The sequence below is a fragment of the Meleagris gallopavo genome, chromosome 6, assembly GCF_000146605.3.
Source record: "Meleagris gallopavo isolate NT-WF06-2002-E0010 breed Aviagen turkey brand Nicholas breeding stock chromosome 6, Turkey_5.1, whole genome shotgun sequence".
NCBI lineage: Eukaryota > Metazoa > Chordata > Aves > Galliformes > Phasianidae > Meleagris > Meleagris gallopavo.
In genome coordinates this window covers 45,215,647-45,231,147 of record NC_015016.2, presented here as the reverse complement: position 1 = coordinate 45,231,147, position 15,501 = coordinate 45,215,647, and the positions used below count along the sequence as shown (strand labels likewise).

The 15,501-nt window shown below is 39.3% G+C and overlaps 1 protein-coding gene across 6 annotated transcripts in view; it reads right to left on the bottom strand.

The window, feature by feature from the left end:
* ELMO1 (engulfment and cell motility 1) overlaps positions 1-15,501 on the bottom strand; it is a 291,509-nt gene that overhangs the window by 17,873 nt on the left and 258,135 nt on the right. For all 6 annotated transcript variants that reach the window (XM_010713028.3, XM_019616661.2, XM_010713029.3 and 3 more), the window contains 2 exons: positions 9,637-9,800; positions 4,365-4,477 (listed from right to left, as the gene is read on the bottom strand). In XM_010713028.3, the coding sequence (XP_010711330.1) occupies positions 4,365-4,477; positions 9,637-9,800 (277 nt within the window). The remainder of the gene's footprint in view (positions 1-4,364; positions 4,478-9,636; positions 9,801-15,501) is intronic.

Here is a 15,501-nt window from a genome sequence, read left to right as displayed (position 1 = left end):
TTTTTGATTTTCAAACAATTGCTAGAGCAGTCAGTGGGTTAAATACATCATGGCACATTGCTAAAGATTACGGACAAGGTTCAAGAAAAGAACACTAATAACGAACCCAACCACAAATTTGGCTGGAAGAGTAATATTTGAAACTGTGACCAAATAGTAGAGCACAGAACATTGTGCTGATGGGCTACAGAGTGCTTGACCATTCATACGGTGTTTCCAAGTGTATGAATAGCCAGTGACTCATGTGCCCTTCACAATGCTACCCCAAGTGAAGAATTGCTGTGATTAGTGCAGAAGTGCTCTGTGTTGGAGTCTGGAGGAAATAGCTCAGATATTAATGGAAAAATGTCTGAGAGTATACATTTTCTCCCAGAATACGTTCCAGATTACTAAAAAAAACAAGCTGCTTTTTTTTCTTTTTTTTTTTCTTTCAGATGAAGGCTGTTCACAGATTTAGCAAAAGGAACATGTTTTAATGTCAGTGAAAGAACACATATTTGCATGTAGATATTAAATACATGTGTGGACTCAGCCTTTCTCTTTCACTGCGCTGTGTTTCTTTCCGATACTCACCACAATGACACACTGTCACTCTAACTGGTCTTAACTGATTAGACAAAAACCAGCAAGCCTTGAAAATGATTGGCCATTAATTAGCTTGTGGCAATGCTGAAGGCAGGTTTGGTTAACCATTTTCTCTCAGCAAATCACATGCTCAGAGGATATTATTTTTATGGGCTCCCAGAGCATGGACTAAAGTAGAAGCAGAATCCTTTTGCAGAAAAGACGACAAAATGGCTCACGTTCAGAATTGGGAGTCACTTATCCTAATGACATGGAAACCTTGTCTTTGCTTGATTTTTTGCTTTACATTTTCTCTTCGCAGGTTACTTAAAAAATACGCTGCCTTGTGTTTTTAGTATGATGGTCAGTATCATCAGGCTTGTTTTCCCTTCCAAATAAAATCTGTCCAAGAAACCTTGTCTTCAACTGCAAAACCACTTCAATAACATGCAATTTCTCTATAATCTTTAAAAAGCTAAAAGGGGAATTTATTTCCAAGTGTGCATCCAGTGACATTCACTACAAATATACTGGATGACAGCCACAGAAGTGTCTATTATCATCAATAAAATGCCTTTATCTGCTACTTAGCTCTACCGGAAAAAAATAACTTTTGAGGTTATAAAGAGCTTTGTAGGCTTTTGCTTTAGTCTTCATCTTTTCTTTTAGGAATTACCACAGGAAGGAGAAGGCTAAAGAGGGCTGTCTGTCAGCTGATGTCCACAGTCGAAGAACAAAGTGGGAATTTGCAGAGCTTCACAAAATGCTACTGAACAATGACCAGAAGGGAAGACTAGATTTTCCTATTTCATTTCCTATTGATTAAGAATGCCTAATAAAAACAGGAGATAGTGCTGCAGTTTGTCTGTGAAACATTGCAAGGCAAAGGCTGTGCACTCTTTGAAAGTGGCAAGGATCCTGCTGGGACAACAACGGTATTTCTGAATTTCAACTACAGAGAAACCCTGCTGAATGATAATCCTGCTCTGAAATGCAAAAGGCAGAGACTACATACACCACATTGCTTAACCTTCAGCCTCACTCCCCACAAAGAATGACCTGTTGGACTGTGGTTTTCCAGTGCCAAGTACCTATGAAAGTCTTTTCATCTCTTCTCAAAAGGCCATGAGAGGCTGTAAGTTCCTTGCTTGTTTCTTTTTTGTAAGTCAATTGTCTCAACTTAATGTGACTAACCATGTGTGTCCTACCACATGTTCAAACAACCGTCTAAATGGAAGTTTGCTCTGCAGTCTTTATCATGGAATAATGCCAGTTAATTATTTTTTAAATTGGCAATTTAATGCTTTCAGCTTCTCCTGTGCAGGACATGTTCAGGTTCCTCTTTTGTAATCGGTAGACTTGCAAAATTTGTACCAGGACTGTCTCACAGTAAAAAAAGAATCAGAGGAAAAGTAAAAGAAGTGGTACACATGCTGAAGCAAAACAACTACCTGATCTTACCATGAACACAAGGAGTTTGCTACATAATAGGCAAAACACGATGCCTTCCAGTGCTTCCCATTTGTGTTTTGTCAAGCTGGATGGTGTACGGCCATACTCCATGGAAAGAGCTGGAGCAGAGTGCAGGTGCTGGGGCTCCTGCTGACCCCTGACCAAGCACAGAGCACAGATACTGAAGGGCTGGCTGGGGACATGAGATGAGGAGCCAGGGTAAAGCTAAGAGAAGACACACTCAGGAATTTGTGGCTTCTGTCATTTTTTATCATAATACTCAGGAATGTTATACAAAAATTGGACTGCCCTGATATTTAGCATCACTTGCTAAACCTCTGGCCTTCTGTTGACTTTTGGTCATGTTTTAGCTTCTGACATCATGAGGGCTGGTCTGACAGCTTGCTCTGCTTGAGGTACAGGAGACACAGAGGGACAAAAGTCGATTTCAGAATAGCTTATTTGACTTTATGCCACCTGTCATTATTTGCTCTTTTGGACAATGCCAAATATGTAAAAATGGACTGTTCACAATTAAATGGCTTCTAAGCCAAACATGTTTATGTTTAATATTCTTTGCTTGTTCATTAGACTGCACAGTAATGGCTGTCGTGTCTTCTTCCTCCCTTCCTCCCAGGTAATACCTTACACTTTTGCTTCAGGGAATATAGGATACAGGAAGTCAAGCATAAGGTATGCACAGCTCTAAGGCACGTGGAATCATGTCCTTCTAAATGGGCATGTGTATCTGACAAAAAAACTCAACTGTGTATTTCTGAGAAAATACACAAGTTCTTCGAGGCATGACTACACATTTTCTTTGTTTCCAAAGAGTCATGAACCCTTTCAGCCCTGAAATAAATATGACATCAAGTAAATTAATCTGATGTCTCATACAGTTCACTCCAAGGCAAAATGCATAGCAGCCTTCTTAACTGTGGACCAGAAGATCAAGTCGAGTTTTTTCTTTTTCATTTTATTTTCCTTTAACTTCAAGTCCACTCAAATAAGTTGAACCAATTTATACACTCCAGTGTTCTTGACCCAATGAATCATGGACTGACAACAATTTAAAATAAAATAGTCTATTTTCAACTTGGAGATGTGCTAAAACAAGTACGTTTACAAAGACTCTGCTCCTTCCCTAGAATTTCAGTCATTTGGATTAAGGGTCTGAAAGGAATAAAATAAAAACCCCCTCACTATTGATAGCTGAACAATACTACACATTACTTTAGGTACTTTTACCTCATGAAGATGTTTCTATGGGGAAATATGCCTCCCTATGAAATTTATACAGAAGCTGCAGTGGAATATTCATGCTTTTTCACTAAACTCTGTGCAAAGAGCTTCATAGAGGCTTGCAGTCTCGACAGAGAAGGTATAAAGCTGCATCATAATTTTCTGAGACTTCTCTCCTTGATAAAGGCTTAGAAATTTCCAAAATAACCGCTGCACATTAAGGAAATTTGGCTGCTTATTTCTTAGAACCAAGGCACTGCAGGGATTATTCCTTCTGGGAGGAAAGCAGTTTTCCACAATTAATTTGAATGTTGCAAATATTGATCTTCCGCGGTAAGTAACTTTCTATTTTGCATTGCATTTGCAGTGGGGAAGAAAACAGCAATCTTTATCCCCACAAAATAGAGGTTCTAAAGGGAATTTTTTTGATACAACCTCACATTAATCTATTGAATTTACATTATGTTCACATTATTTTGTTTTGAGAAAGAAGTATTCCTCTCTGAGGGGAAAAAGAACCACAAAGATTTGAGTGTATTAAAATGAGCAGTAAATCTAGTACTGAGCAATGACTCATAGGATTGGGAAAATAATCTCATGTCAATCATTATTCATCTAAGTGTACACAAATTACTGATCTAAGTGGTTTTTAAAAGCATATTTAAACATTATAATATATTTTATGTATATGGCAATGCACAACAAAAACTAAGGACAGGCAGTACTAGAGGGAAAGGTGCAAAGTGAGTTCGTATACACATTTTGGACATCTGCTGTTTGATTAGTAATAGAGGTAGAGATTTTGGTCAGAGAGAACAAGAAATCTGGACACCAGGCAGAAACGAAAATACTTAGTTCAGGATGCAAGACTCCTGTTGAGATTTTCATCAAATGCTGGACTTGAATTCCAGATGAAGCCCAAACCAGTTCCAGTGAAACAGTAAATCCTACAATTGTAACTAGGAGATGCTTTCAGATGCTCCCTGGTAAAAGCAGTCAGTAAGGACAGCAACAAAACCAAGGATCTTGCTAGTAGGAGCAGTACTCATCTCAACTTTTAGACAAAAGTGACAACAAAAAGCCAGACCAGGCAGTCTGAGCTGTACCTTGCCGACGTCGGCTGTTCAGTTTCCTAAAGCAGGTGCCCTCCACAAGTCGATTAAGACGTTGCTGCTTGATCAGTTCTAAGATCTCAGGCTGAATCTTCTCTTTCAGTTCCCTTGGGAAGGAAGAAAGAAAGCACTTATGAGATTCAATCAAAACCCACCCTCTTCTCTCTGAAACGAAGAGTCTCACAAGATGTTCATGTCCAAAAAGGAGACAACTCAGAAGCACGCTCAGGTCAGAATTTAACCTGCTTCAGAATAAGACTGTATTCTTATAAGAGGGCATGGGAGTCAGGCTATCTCTGTTCTAGACATCTCCCTGCTATAGCATCAGTGTATGACTCAGGGAACTTACTTGTTTCTTAGCTTATGCAGCTAAAAATAACACTTGCTATAATGCACTGACAAGCTTTCTCTGCAGCAAATAATGCTCTTTCATCACAGGAACACTGTGAAGCTTATTTGAGGGTCTCTCACCTTTTCTCGTATGATGCTCTGCTAGTGTACTTTACTAGCATTATTATTTAGGACAACACAAGAAGGCTAAAACACACTTTGTAAACAAAACAAACAACAGTGAACAATGCTAATCAGGCAGAACAATGACCAGCTCTGTATTCTTGGTATTGAACTTATGCCATTCAACTAATTCACTATTGACAGAATCTGGTGGAAAAGTAACCCATGATGGGGACTGCTCGAGGATCAAGCTTTACCTCTGCCCAGCAGTGCCAAAAACAGCAGTGCATTTAGAAGCATTATTATATACCCCTGAGAAAACCCATTTTCTACATTCTACTTTGATAAAAGCAATCAACGTGTCAAGAACAAGGTGTAAAATGTATGCATGTAATATTTAAAATTTGATTTCATATATCATCACATGGACTCAGAGATGTCTGAAGTTAATCAGTTATATCCTCACTAAGATTCATTAAGAATATATAAAAGACAGGTTGAAACATTAACTTGACAGTAAGCCTAGTAAGATTTAAAAAATAACTAAACGTATAGATGGTTTATAAAATATGAAGCATGACAGAACCATAATTCTGCACTGCTGTACGCATTAGGTAACACCAAAACTCATTCTGTGTGGCAGTATGTTCCAGTAATCATCATCAAAAGAAAACAAAACTGTGCTATTCCATGGATAAAATAAAACTGTCCACTTCTCAAACACTTAGGGACTTCAGCCTCTGCTGATTTCCACATTCATGTGGATCTGGCAACTTTGATGTGCCAACACCCCACTGAAATCACTGGAAATTCTTTTAGAGAGCTGAAGGCTTTTAAACTGAAAAGTCCTAATTCTCTCAGGTACTAACAAAATGGTTGGAGTACCTGATGCATATTTACAAGCTGTGAAAATCTAGCTGGCCAAAAATCAAGTAAGCATTGTAACTATAGAAACAGGCCACCTCTCAGGAACATACAATTAGTCCTTCAGGATAATTTTCAAATGTTGTTTTCTTATTGGGAACTGAGGTAGGAATGTGCTGAGTGGTTACATCCTGTGATTAGAAGAATTCTGTGATTGAACAGATGTCTTCCTTTTCTGAGCTGATGAGCTTCCCCATTCCTCAGGTAAGAGCTGGCAACAGGGGCAGAGAAAAGTAGTGCTAAACCACAGGGCAATGACTGACAGTCCAAGGTACAAACTGCATACAGCTGGACTGACTCCAAGCATTCAAAATTGATATAAACATCTGTGTGATGTTTCAGTAGTTTAATTTAGAAAACAGATTACTATCATTAAAGACATGCTAAAGACAGCGTAACATTAGGTTTCTAAGACAGTATGGAAAAAAATCCAGAAACTAATGGGTCATCTAGCACATTAATACCTGACTAGTTACTCATAATATTCCTTCTTATGTCTTCTGAAGTCCCATCTTCCCTTTACAAAGTGGAGGAAGATTTTTAAGCAATTCAAAAATGTCCAGCTATAGTACCTCAGGGTCTTAAGATTTTCTGGATGAGAAAGGGAGGTAGGCGAGCCTTCTGCCTCCTTGCTGATGTGCCAAAGCCCCTCTACACACATGCATAATTTGCCTTCAGGACTGTGAAGCTCAGAGATAGTACCTTCTTTAGTTTTACAGTCCCCGTGCTTCAGCACGCAGAGGAACAGAGTTGAAGGAAGATCGTAAATGCAAATATATTTTTGGAAAAATTATTTATGCTCCTTTAGATGACATCAGCTGAACAGTCTGTGCCTTGCGAAGAGCAAGAACAAACTAGGAAAGCTGAAGGAGACAGTAGCTTTAAAAATTGCTGTTAGCTTCCTACTGTGTTCCTGTGATGTAAGAATGACAAAAGTCAGTGGGCTGACATGACAGAAGGGCTGATGGAACCATGGAGTAATATACGAGCGCTCATTTTCTGATCTCATTGGTCTCAGCATTATAGGCTGCTGACATCAGTTACGTATTTTTAAAATAACAGACTTGGATTATCTGCAAATCTGAACATTACTGTAACTTTTTTTCTTTCTTTTCTTTTTTTTTAAATTTTACAGATGATTCTAGCTTTAATTCAGCACCAGTTCTACCTGCCCCTATCTTTTGCCTTTTCTGATTATAACTAAGACTCTTTCTTGTCAGCTGTTCTCCTTCCAGGACGGGGCATACTGTAGTCATTTAAATCATTAAAACGTAATGGAAGACTAACCCCAAGACTGCTTTCATGGGTTTTGTCCTTTTATCTCGGGCAGCTATGTACTCTCCTAGTCACTTCATGCATTCAGAGCAGGCATTACTGAATCTTTAATATTGCAGAGAAATCCGTCAAGATAAAAAGCCAAAAAGCATCCACTTGCCTTCTTCCCTCTATTTCCCAGTATGTGCTGATTTTCACTCAGATATTGCCTAGCAATGTCTCCCTAACTGACATGAACTCTCCTTTAGCCATCAAGCCTCCAACATGGACATCACAATTTTATCCAGTATTACCCCATCTCTGCTGCATTTAACGCATCAAGAAGATCTCAGTACTCAGAACACACCCCCTTTCACAGCCATTCAAAATGAACCAGTAACATTTTATAGCCTTGTGGGATGGCTGTTTGGATGATCAGTAATGATCCCAAGCTCTTGCATGCATTCTGTTCTAAAGAATGTCATATTTTCCCTCATCTGAAGAAACTCCGGTGCACAATACAACAATGCTCTTACAGAAGAAACAATTACTTACAAAACAAGGTTGCTGTAGTTACATGGATCTAAGGCAACGCTTTCCAACTTACACTCAAGTCCAACTTAACTGAAACTTCTCTGATCTGGCAGCTTAAAAAGCTCAAACCATCAGTACTTATACAAAGAACAGTGAAAGAAAGATTTCTGTCATGTTAAAGGCAGGAAAAACCATCATCCGACTGCCATATGCTCACACAGAATTAAACAAGGCCCACTGACTTTACATTCAGCTGTGCACAATCTCTTTTAGCATATCTGTAAAGCTTTAAAATATACAGTAGAGCCACGATTGCTCTCTTCACTCGCAGTCTCTCCCTACAATGGGACCATGATTCTGTACTTCTATCAATTGTGCCATCTATGCAATTTGAGAGAGTTCAGTACATAGAATCAAATCAAAGGGGAAAATGAAAGAACCGTTTCTTTTCAGTGCCAAGAATGAGCGATCGTGGATGCAATCGAAATGCAAATTCATAGAATCAAATCTCTGCAAATGCAGTTGTGATTGCTGAAATACCTTATCAATTTCCTCAGCCTTTACAGCCTTTAGGCTTAGCCTTTGTCCTGAATCTGAAACGAGTCTGGTAACATTTTAGTTTCCTTTAACTACTTGTGTTAACTGGTTTCCTTCATGTCACCTGGGGGAAGGAAATTCCAAACCAGGGCAGCAACTAGCTAGAGCCATGCTGGACATAAAGAGCTTGCAGAAGGCAACTGGCCAGTTTCATGAGGTTATGCAAGGCTGCAAGAGAATATAGATAGTTGACCTGTATCATAGCTAAACAGTTGACTCACAGCAGAAGCAAGGAAAATGAGCAGCTTTGGTGACAAGCTTAGCAGTACTGAGCAGCTCTGATCCACTGAGCACTGCACAGGATTGGCAGGGGATTTTGAGCAGTGTAATGATGCAAAAGTTACTGGAGCCATTTGTAACTGTTTAATTGATGCACTGAGTGACATCAGTTCTAATTGGGCATTAGGTCCTATCTTCTAAAACACTGAAAACATAAAAGAAGCATTTCCCCTTTGATCCACAAGGGTATGATTAAAGTGTAGTTCTATTTAGCTTATGCTTCCTCTGTTGCCCTGCTGCCCTTGGATAAAGATATCCCCAGAGCTCATACTTAGATGTATCTATGCCCTTTAGAAACAAATCAAAATGAGCATCTAACATCAGAATTCCGAAATGTCCTGGTTCAAATCCTTCCCTATCGCTTTGCTTTGTGATGGAGATTTGGAAAATTACAAGCCAATATGCTTCAAACATAGTCAAGATTTCATGGCATTTCTACTGACATTTCTGGAATCCTCACTATTTCTCCGCTGATCTCAAAAGGTTCCTGCTATCCCTTTGTGCACCATGGAGTCTGAACTCGTCCTGTGCCATTAGCTCAGCCATGAACCCTGGTCCAGAGCCAAGCATGGCCTACATTTCTCACGTAACAGAACAAAGGGTATTCTGAGCAGCAGGCAGGAGCTGTGATGGTGATTAGCATTTGATTCTTTGCAGTAAACAACATGGAAATGAGAATCCCATTGTCATGCTACCACAGTGTTATCATTTACAGATAAATAATAGCTTTTCATTAACATCAAAGATAATGCCCCGAAGAAAGATAGAAATACACAATCCCACTCTTTTCTGGAGCCACTGTGTATTGACTCCTCTTATTCTGAACTTCTTGTCTGGCTCAGAGATGTAGTATTTGCAATTTTTGTCCCTTGGACAGAAGACAAAGTTTAAAAAAACAACAAAAAAGCCAACACTGACAACAAAAACAATTTTATATGCACAAGCATACAAAGACAGGAAATGTCAGAGCACTGTTTCACACAAATGAGCCATGTGAGACCCTGTAGGAATTTGGTGAATCTGATTTAACTGAATTCAATGAAAAAGTTGAGATTCCCAGCAGAAGAAATCAAACACACTTCAGGCAGATGCTGTACTACTGTTTCTGAGCACAGCTCCCTGGACAGCCTACTTCCTCAGGTTCCCCTTGAAGAGCTCATAAATGTCAATCACATTTGTTAATCCTCTGATGGAAACATGGGTTAGGAGAGAAGACAGTACTTACAGAATTGGACGAGACTGGAAATCTTCCTGGTTCATTCTTTCAGACTGGCGTATTTTCAGTATTTCTGTGTAACTGAGATTCTGAAGCTTACTCTTGAACTGATCCAGTGAGCTAGGCTTGGTAGTGAGTGCTCTCATTATCTGTTCTTTCACTACCTGCATTACCTGCGGTTGACAAGAAAAGGAAAAGAAAACATATGTTAACATCTGTGTTTTTGTTTCAAATCTTGTTCAGTATCACAGCAAGGTTTCTAGTTTGCATTGGGTTCTTGGACACCAAAGCAGAGATTCCCCAGTAGTCTACACACCCCATTCCCAATTTTCCTGTGCTGCAGGGAAAGAAGGAAGTAGAGGAACTGAGATCAAAGTTGAGTCGGGGAAGAGGTCCCTGGAGCCTCTTCCCAGTACGTAGGTGCAGAAGCTGGTTAGTGCTGTCAGGTTCTCAAGTCAATTTCTCAATAGCATAACCAGAAAAGAATTCAACTTCTGGCAGGTCAATGCAGCTTACAGAAAAACCTCTTCTGCTCTGTAATGAGAAAACTATTGTTCCAGGGGACTGGTGGGGAGAGGGTCAATCACCATTTGGCTTTCTCCCTGAACAGCTGAGCTACAGCTTCTGGTTACAGGATTGTAAATCCCGCTCTTGCTGCAGGCTGTGTGCTCTTGTCAGCAAGAACATGGCTCTTCTGGGCTAATGCTCCTGTCACGTTGGGGCAGGCACATACGCACACATACACAACATACTTCTAACAGCATGACAAAGCATGTCCTAAGGAGCCAAGATTGCAGATGCACATCCTCACTTCTGCCAGCTCGACACAGGTGATGTGTACAAGCTACAGGGTTTAGCTGCCCACTGGACACATTGCAGAGAGATTTTCAGGCCTTGTGACTACCCTGCTGGGCCTCAAAGCTGCTCTTCTGACCATGTGTTAAGCCATGACTGTGTCCTGTTGCTTCCCTCAGTGCTGTCATAGTGAGAGAAGGGACAGTCTGGCCATATGGTTGTCCTTGTGAACATTATTATTTGCTAAGTTCTTCCTGTCCCCTCCCTCCCTTCTGCCTTGCAGCTATTTTGTTTCAATACTCAGCATGTTCAACATTGAATGAATTTCCATGGTTTCTCAGATGGAGAGAGACTAGGACTGAACCATTTCTGGGCTCATCAGTACAAGAGAAAGATGGAAGGAGTCCAAGAAGATGATAAAGATGAGCAAGAAATGATAAAGAAACAGGAAAATCTCTTTTAAGAGAGATATGGTCCTGGGCACCCTGCTCTGGGTGTCTTGACTTGAGCAGAGATTAGACCAGGTGAATCCAGTGGTCCCTTCTCATCTCAACCCTTTGGTGATCCTGCAAAAGCTCCACACTACAGGAACTTTATGATCATATACAGTGAAGGAAAGGGAACTTGCAAATAGAGAACATTAGTCAGAATGAAGATACCAACTTGCTCCAGATATTCAAGGATTGCTTTTGAAGCAATGTCATAAACAGTGCAAACCAAAAGCAAGAATGAAGGATGGGTGGGCAACAGCCACCAATCTGAATATTAATTATTTTATCAGAGAAAACTGCTGAGACACAGTTAACTAAGGGGAATTGCTTGGCTTTATTTCAAATGGTTTCACATGACAGATTACTGTGTTTCTTTCCAAATTCTGGACTCATTTCCTTTCCCTAGTGCTGGTGCAAATCACACATCTTGAAACATCTGATGCTGCGCTGAAGCTGGCTGAAAGAAGAATGCCACTTTTAGAAAGGCCCATCCCACCCAAATCCAACAGTTAGAAAGCAGTAGGAAGCAGTAACCACCCTGATGGTATCAAGGCAGATGTGACCAAAATTAACTGCTACACAGAGGCCAAAAGCTTTTTCTGCACTGTTTGTTTCATTTTCTTCTTCCATCTTCACCATGTATCTTAAAACAGAAGCTCAGCCCCTCAGAGGTTCCCTAATCATTCTGAAAATTTACCTTTACATATGAATATGTCATTGCTTCACATGTGCTGCCTCAATCTTCTAACTCTCATTGCCTGCATTCTGTTTTCTATTTTTACTTCCTAAGATGTAACTTCCTTCCTAGATGTAATCCATAAACTGTGTCCAACAGCTGAAAGTAAGCAATTAATAAATGAAAGACAGTCTCCTACAGGGACCGCATCCATCCTAGATATATCCTCCAAAAGCAATATGTTTCTTACAAAGCTGTTTGCCCAGCTGGACAACAAATGCCTTCGCCACATTTCCATGCACTCTTGGTAAATCTTGGAAATCTGGCCCAGACAAAGAGGAGCTCCAGTCCATCCACTCCTAAAAATCAAACTGACTGCTGCGTGCCTGAGCAAGTCTTCTGAAACTTAGTTTGAAGATAGAAAGAAACCTTGAGTTCTCTACTCTATAGCTATGCAGTGTGTCTTTTACATAGAGAACCATCTGTTCTCAGATGGTGGCCACATTCAGCCAAATCTTTCACAGCACTTTATTAGCTGAGAATCAGCTGCTTTCCCAGCTGAAAGGTGAACTCCTCTTGCTTAGTAAAACCTACATAATGGTTACATTTAGTCTCACCAGATCACCCCAGCCCAAGTGTGATAAACAAGCTGTCACACTTTGGAAACCACAATCCTAACCCTGAATGACAATACTGCCCAATGAGATGTGTGGCATACTCCTATTGATTTCTCTGGGTCTTGTTTTAACACCTGAAAAGGCTTAGGAAAGGCAATGGATGAACCTTTGCTAAAGGAAAAATGGAAAAAAAGCTGACAAGCCCAGCAATGAGTTGGATGCCTAAAATTATCTTCTCCTCTTTTATCTGCCTTCTTTGCAATGACTAGTTAATATATTATAAAGTTTTACATTAATTACAGTTAATTATTATTAGCAGCCATACTGGTTGCTAAACCACTAAACCAGAGTTGCAAGCAAACATAATCCTTCAATCACGACCATGGGAGCTCTCATTCATGCGTGGTTGCAAAATCCTACATAAACCCTTGCTTCCCTTCTCTGGTACTCACTGTTGTGGTTAACATGCAAATAATTCCTCTTCTCTGCTCTAATCTAAAAAGTTGTTGATGGAATATCATCAAATAGCTCCTTGGTTTATGGGCTGCCCTTGTTCCCAACACAGAAGGCAGGAAGCATGCACCCTGGGCCCAGTATGTAAGGGGTGATCAATTGCCTTGTAATGTTTATAGCAAATAATATTTAACTTATTGTCCAGAATGTCAAAGCTGTTGGTAGCAGTGAGTCTCCTGAGCATTTGAGAACCACTGCCAAGATCTTCTAATCTGTTCAAAATTTCTAAAGCTGAGCTGCCAGCCGTTGATTACTGCTGTCTAAGAGACAGCAGTAATCCTCCTTGTGTATCTGACCTCACAATGAAATTAAAAGTATGCTCTACTCAATATAACTGTACATAAACACTGCAGATAGTTGTTTTAATTGCATTAAACTTTGCTTCTCCTACTGAGAGAGGAATGTTTTAGAGGGCGCATTTTGTATCTGATGACCTTTTGTACGGTCAGAGGATCCCAAGTTCTGCATTATGACAAGGACAGGTAAATTCACTAAGGACATTAAGAGGAAAACAGAAGAAAAAAAAATGTAAAAAAAACAACAACTACTTTTTTGTTTAACCAAAATATCTATGGCATACAGGACCTTATTCCCAGCCTTTTATTTAACTAATCTGTTTTACATTTCTATGGTTCATATCCATAACCTTAAATTATACATCTTTTTGTTAAGCTGTTTTTGTATCTCTCTGTATTTTGCTTATTTGACCTAATCAAATATCACATTCTGATTATTTTGCCTCTCCCACACTTCCTCCTCACTCCTGTTTCTTGTCACAAGAACTTTTATCTATGCAAATAAAGCCTGTGCCTTTCAGGATTGAACAGAGATCTGAATATTTAGGCTCTAAGAGGACAAAATAAAAAAGAGTGAGAAGGCATCAACGTCAGGAAGAGGAGTTTATCTGAAGCCAAGGTCCATCTACACAGCAACTTCCCACTGACCACTAACTTCAGCAGCTTGTCTCCAACTCGAAACAACACAAAATTGACCCCTTCGTATATTCTTTGTTGCCATTCTGATGCAAACTTTGTATTTGTCATGACTGCAGGAGAGTGGCTGTCACCTGTGACACCCAACTGTTATCTGCAAGCTTCTGGAAATGTTAAGTCTCAGCCTTCTGCTCTTCAAAACCCCTCTTTGTACAAACTTTCAGCTTCAACGTTCTCAGAAACTACCCCCAGGACATCCCATAAGGCTGGAGATTCACCACAACTCATCCACAGAGAAACAGACAAGACACAAACCCTTCTCATAACTTCCCCACAGCTGTTTCTCTTAAATAAGAAACCTTTTCACATGGAACATCCCTCTCACAGCTAGAACAGATGCAAAGAGTTCTACAGAAGTCAGGTATAAGCCATGGATCCATGTAACTATGATGTACTTGGTTGAGTGCTTTCCTAATTTGGCTCAGTATTAACAAGTTCTACAAGAGACGATTCCTGTCTCTTTGCAGCATGTGATAAAAGATGACCCACAGGACTGTACTACATCCAGAGATCCCCCTCTACAACCAGACTTGCAGAATCTGAGATGTAAGACATTTTAAGGCTGCTTTCATTGGCTTTCCAAACGACTCCCCCCAAAAAATCAACAAGCCAGTAAATAGAAAACTGGAGAAATGACATCTCTTTTCAAATTGTACGCCAAGAATTCATATGTAGTTTCCCTCCTATCTAAGTGTTCCTGGGAAGAAGAGCATGGTTTATATAATGTAAAAAAAATTAAAATAAAATAAAATAAAGAAAACATCATATATTTACTAAGATCCAGCTTAATAATTTCAGGCAAAAAGGAGATTTCCCTCAGTAAAACTCATAGAGTAGGCAAAAAAATAAGGCTGTAGAATGAAACAACCAAATCACTCTTAATGAATGGTGCTCACTGACAAAGGAGGCCATAAAGAAAATTTAATTTTGAAGGGAAAGAAAATGACTTCAGTTTACAAGCAACCTGTCAACTACTTTAATGAAAATGTTACATGTTTAAAGATTGCACCAGGTAATTCAAGACAATTTTTTAGGTTATTTCAATGGATGAATTGTCTTAAGTAGATCAATGGTTATATTTTCAGAGTACTCAGAAGAGTCATCCTGAGAGACTTAGAGGTCCTTGAGAGAAAATTTAATACTGTTCTTTGTTTTCCAATCTCCACATACTGTAATCTATGACTTCACTACACTAGTCCCTTGATATCAGCCTAGACAAATCTTCCACATTATTTTAGGATATTAATTCAGGCATGCTGTTCTGCAGAAGTAATTTAAACATAGTGTTGGTACAGTCTAAACATTGACAAGAGATACCAAAATTTCTGATTTTTTTCTTCTATTACAGTCTGTATTTCTTCAGAATTATAAAAAAAAAAAAATCCACTAAACTAAACTAAGAAACCTCTTACACCTCAAAAAAAACCCAACAACCATACAAAAAAAAAAAGAGCACACCAGTTTTCAATCTTCTTAACTGTTTTAGAAGACAAGGACAGTAGCTGTAGCCAATGATAAAGAGACAACTCTAAGCCAGCTGAGTGTATATAATGACAGGAATAATTAACCTGATTCATTTTCAGGCACTGGGATGAGGAAGGAGCTGTCAGAAGATTTAGCAGGTATAAGCTCTGATATATTTTAACTCTTAATTTTCTGCAGAATTTAAAAGCTGTTGTGGAAAAAACTTTTAGTTGATGAAGTTTTAACTTTCTTAATTTAAAAGTATATATAGATATATATACGTCTTGTTTGTGAGTGAGCATTTTTATGTTTGTACTTTTTTTTTT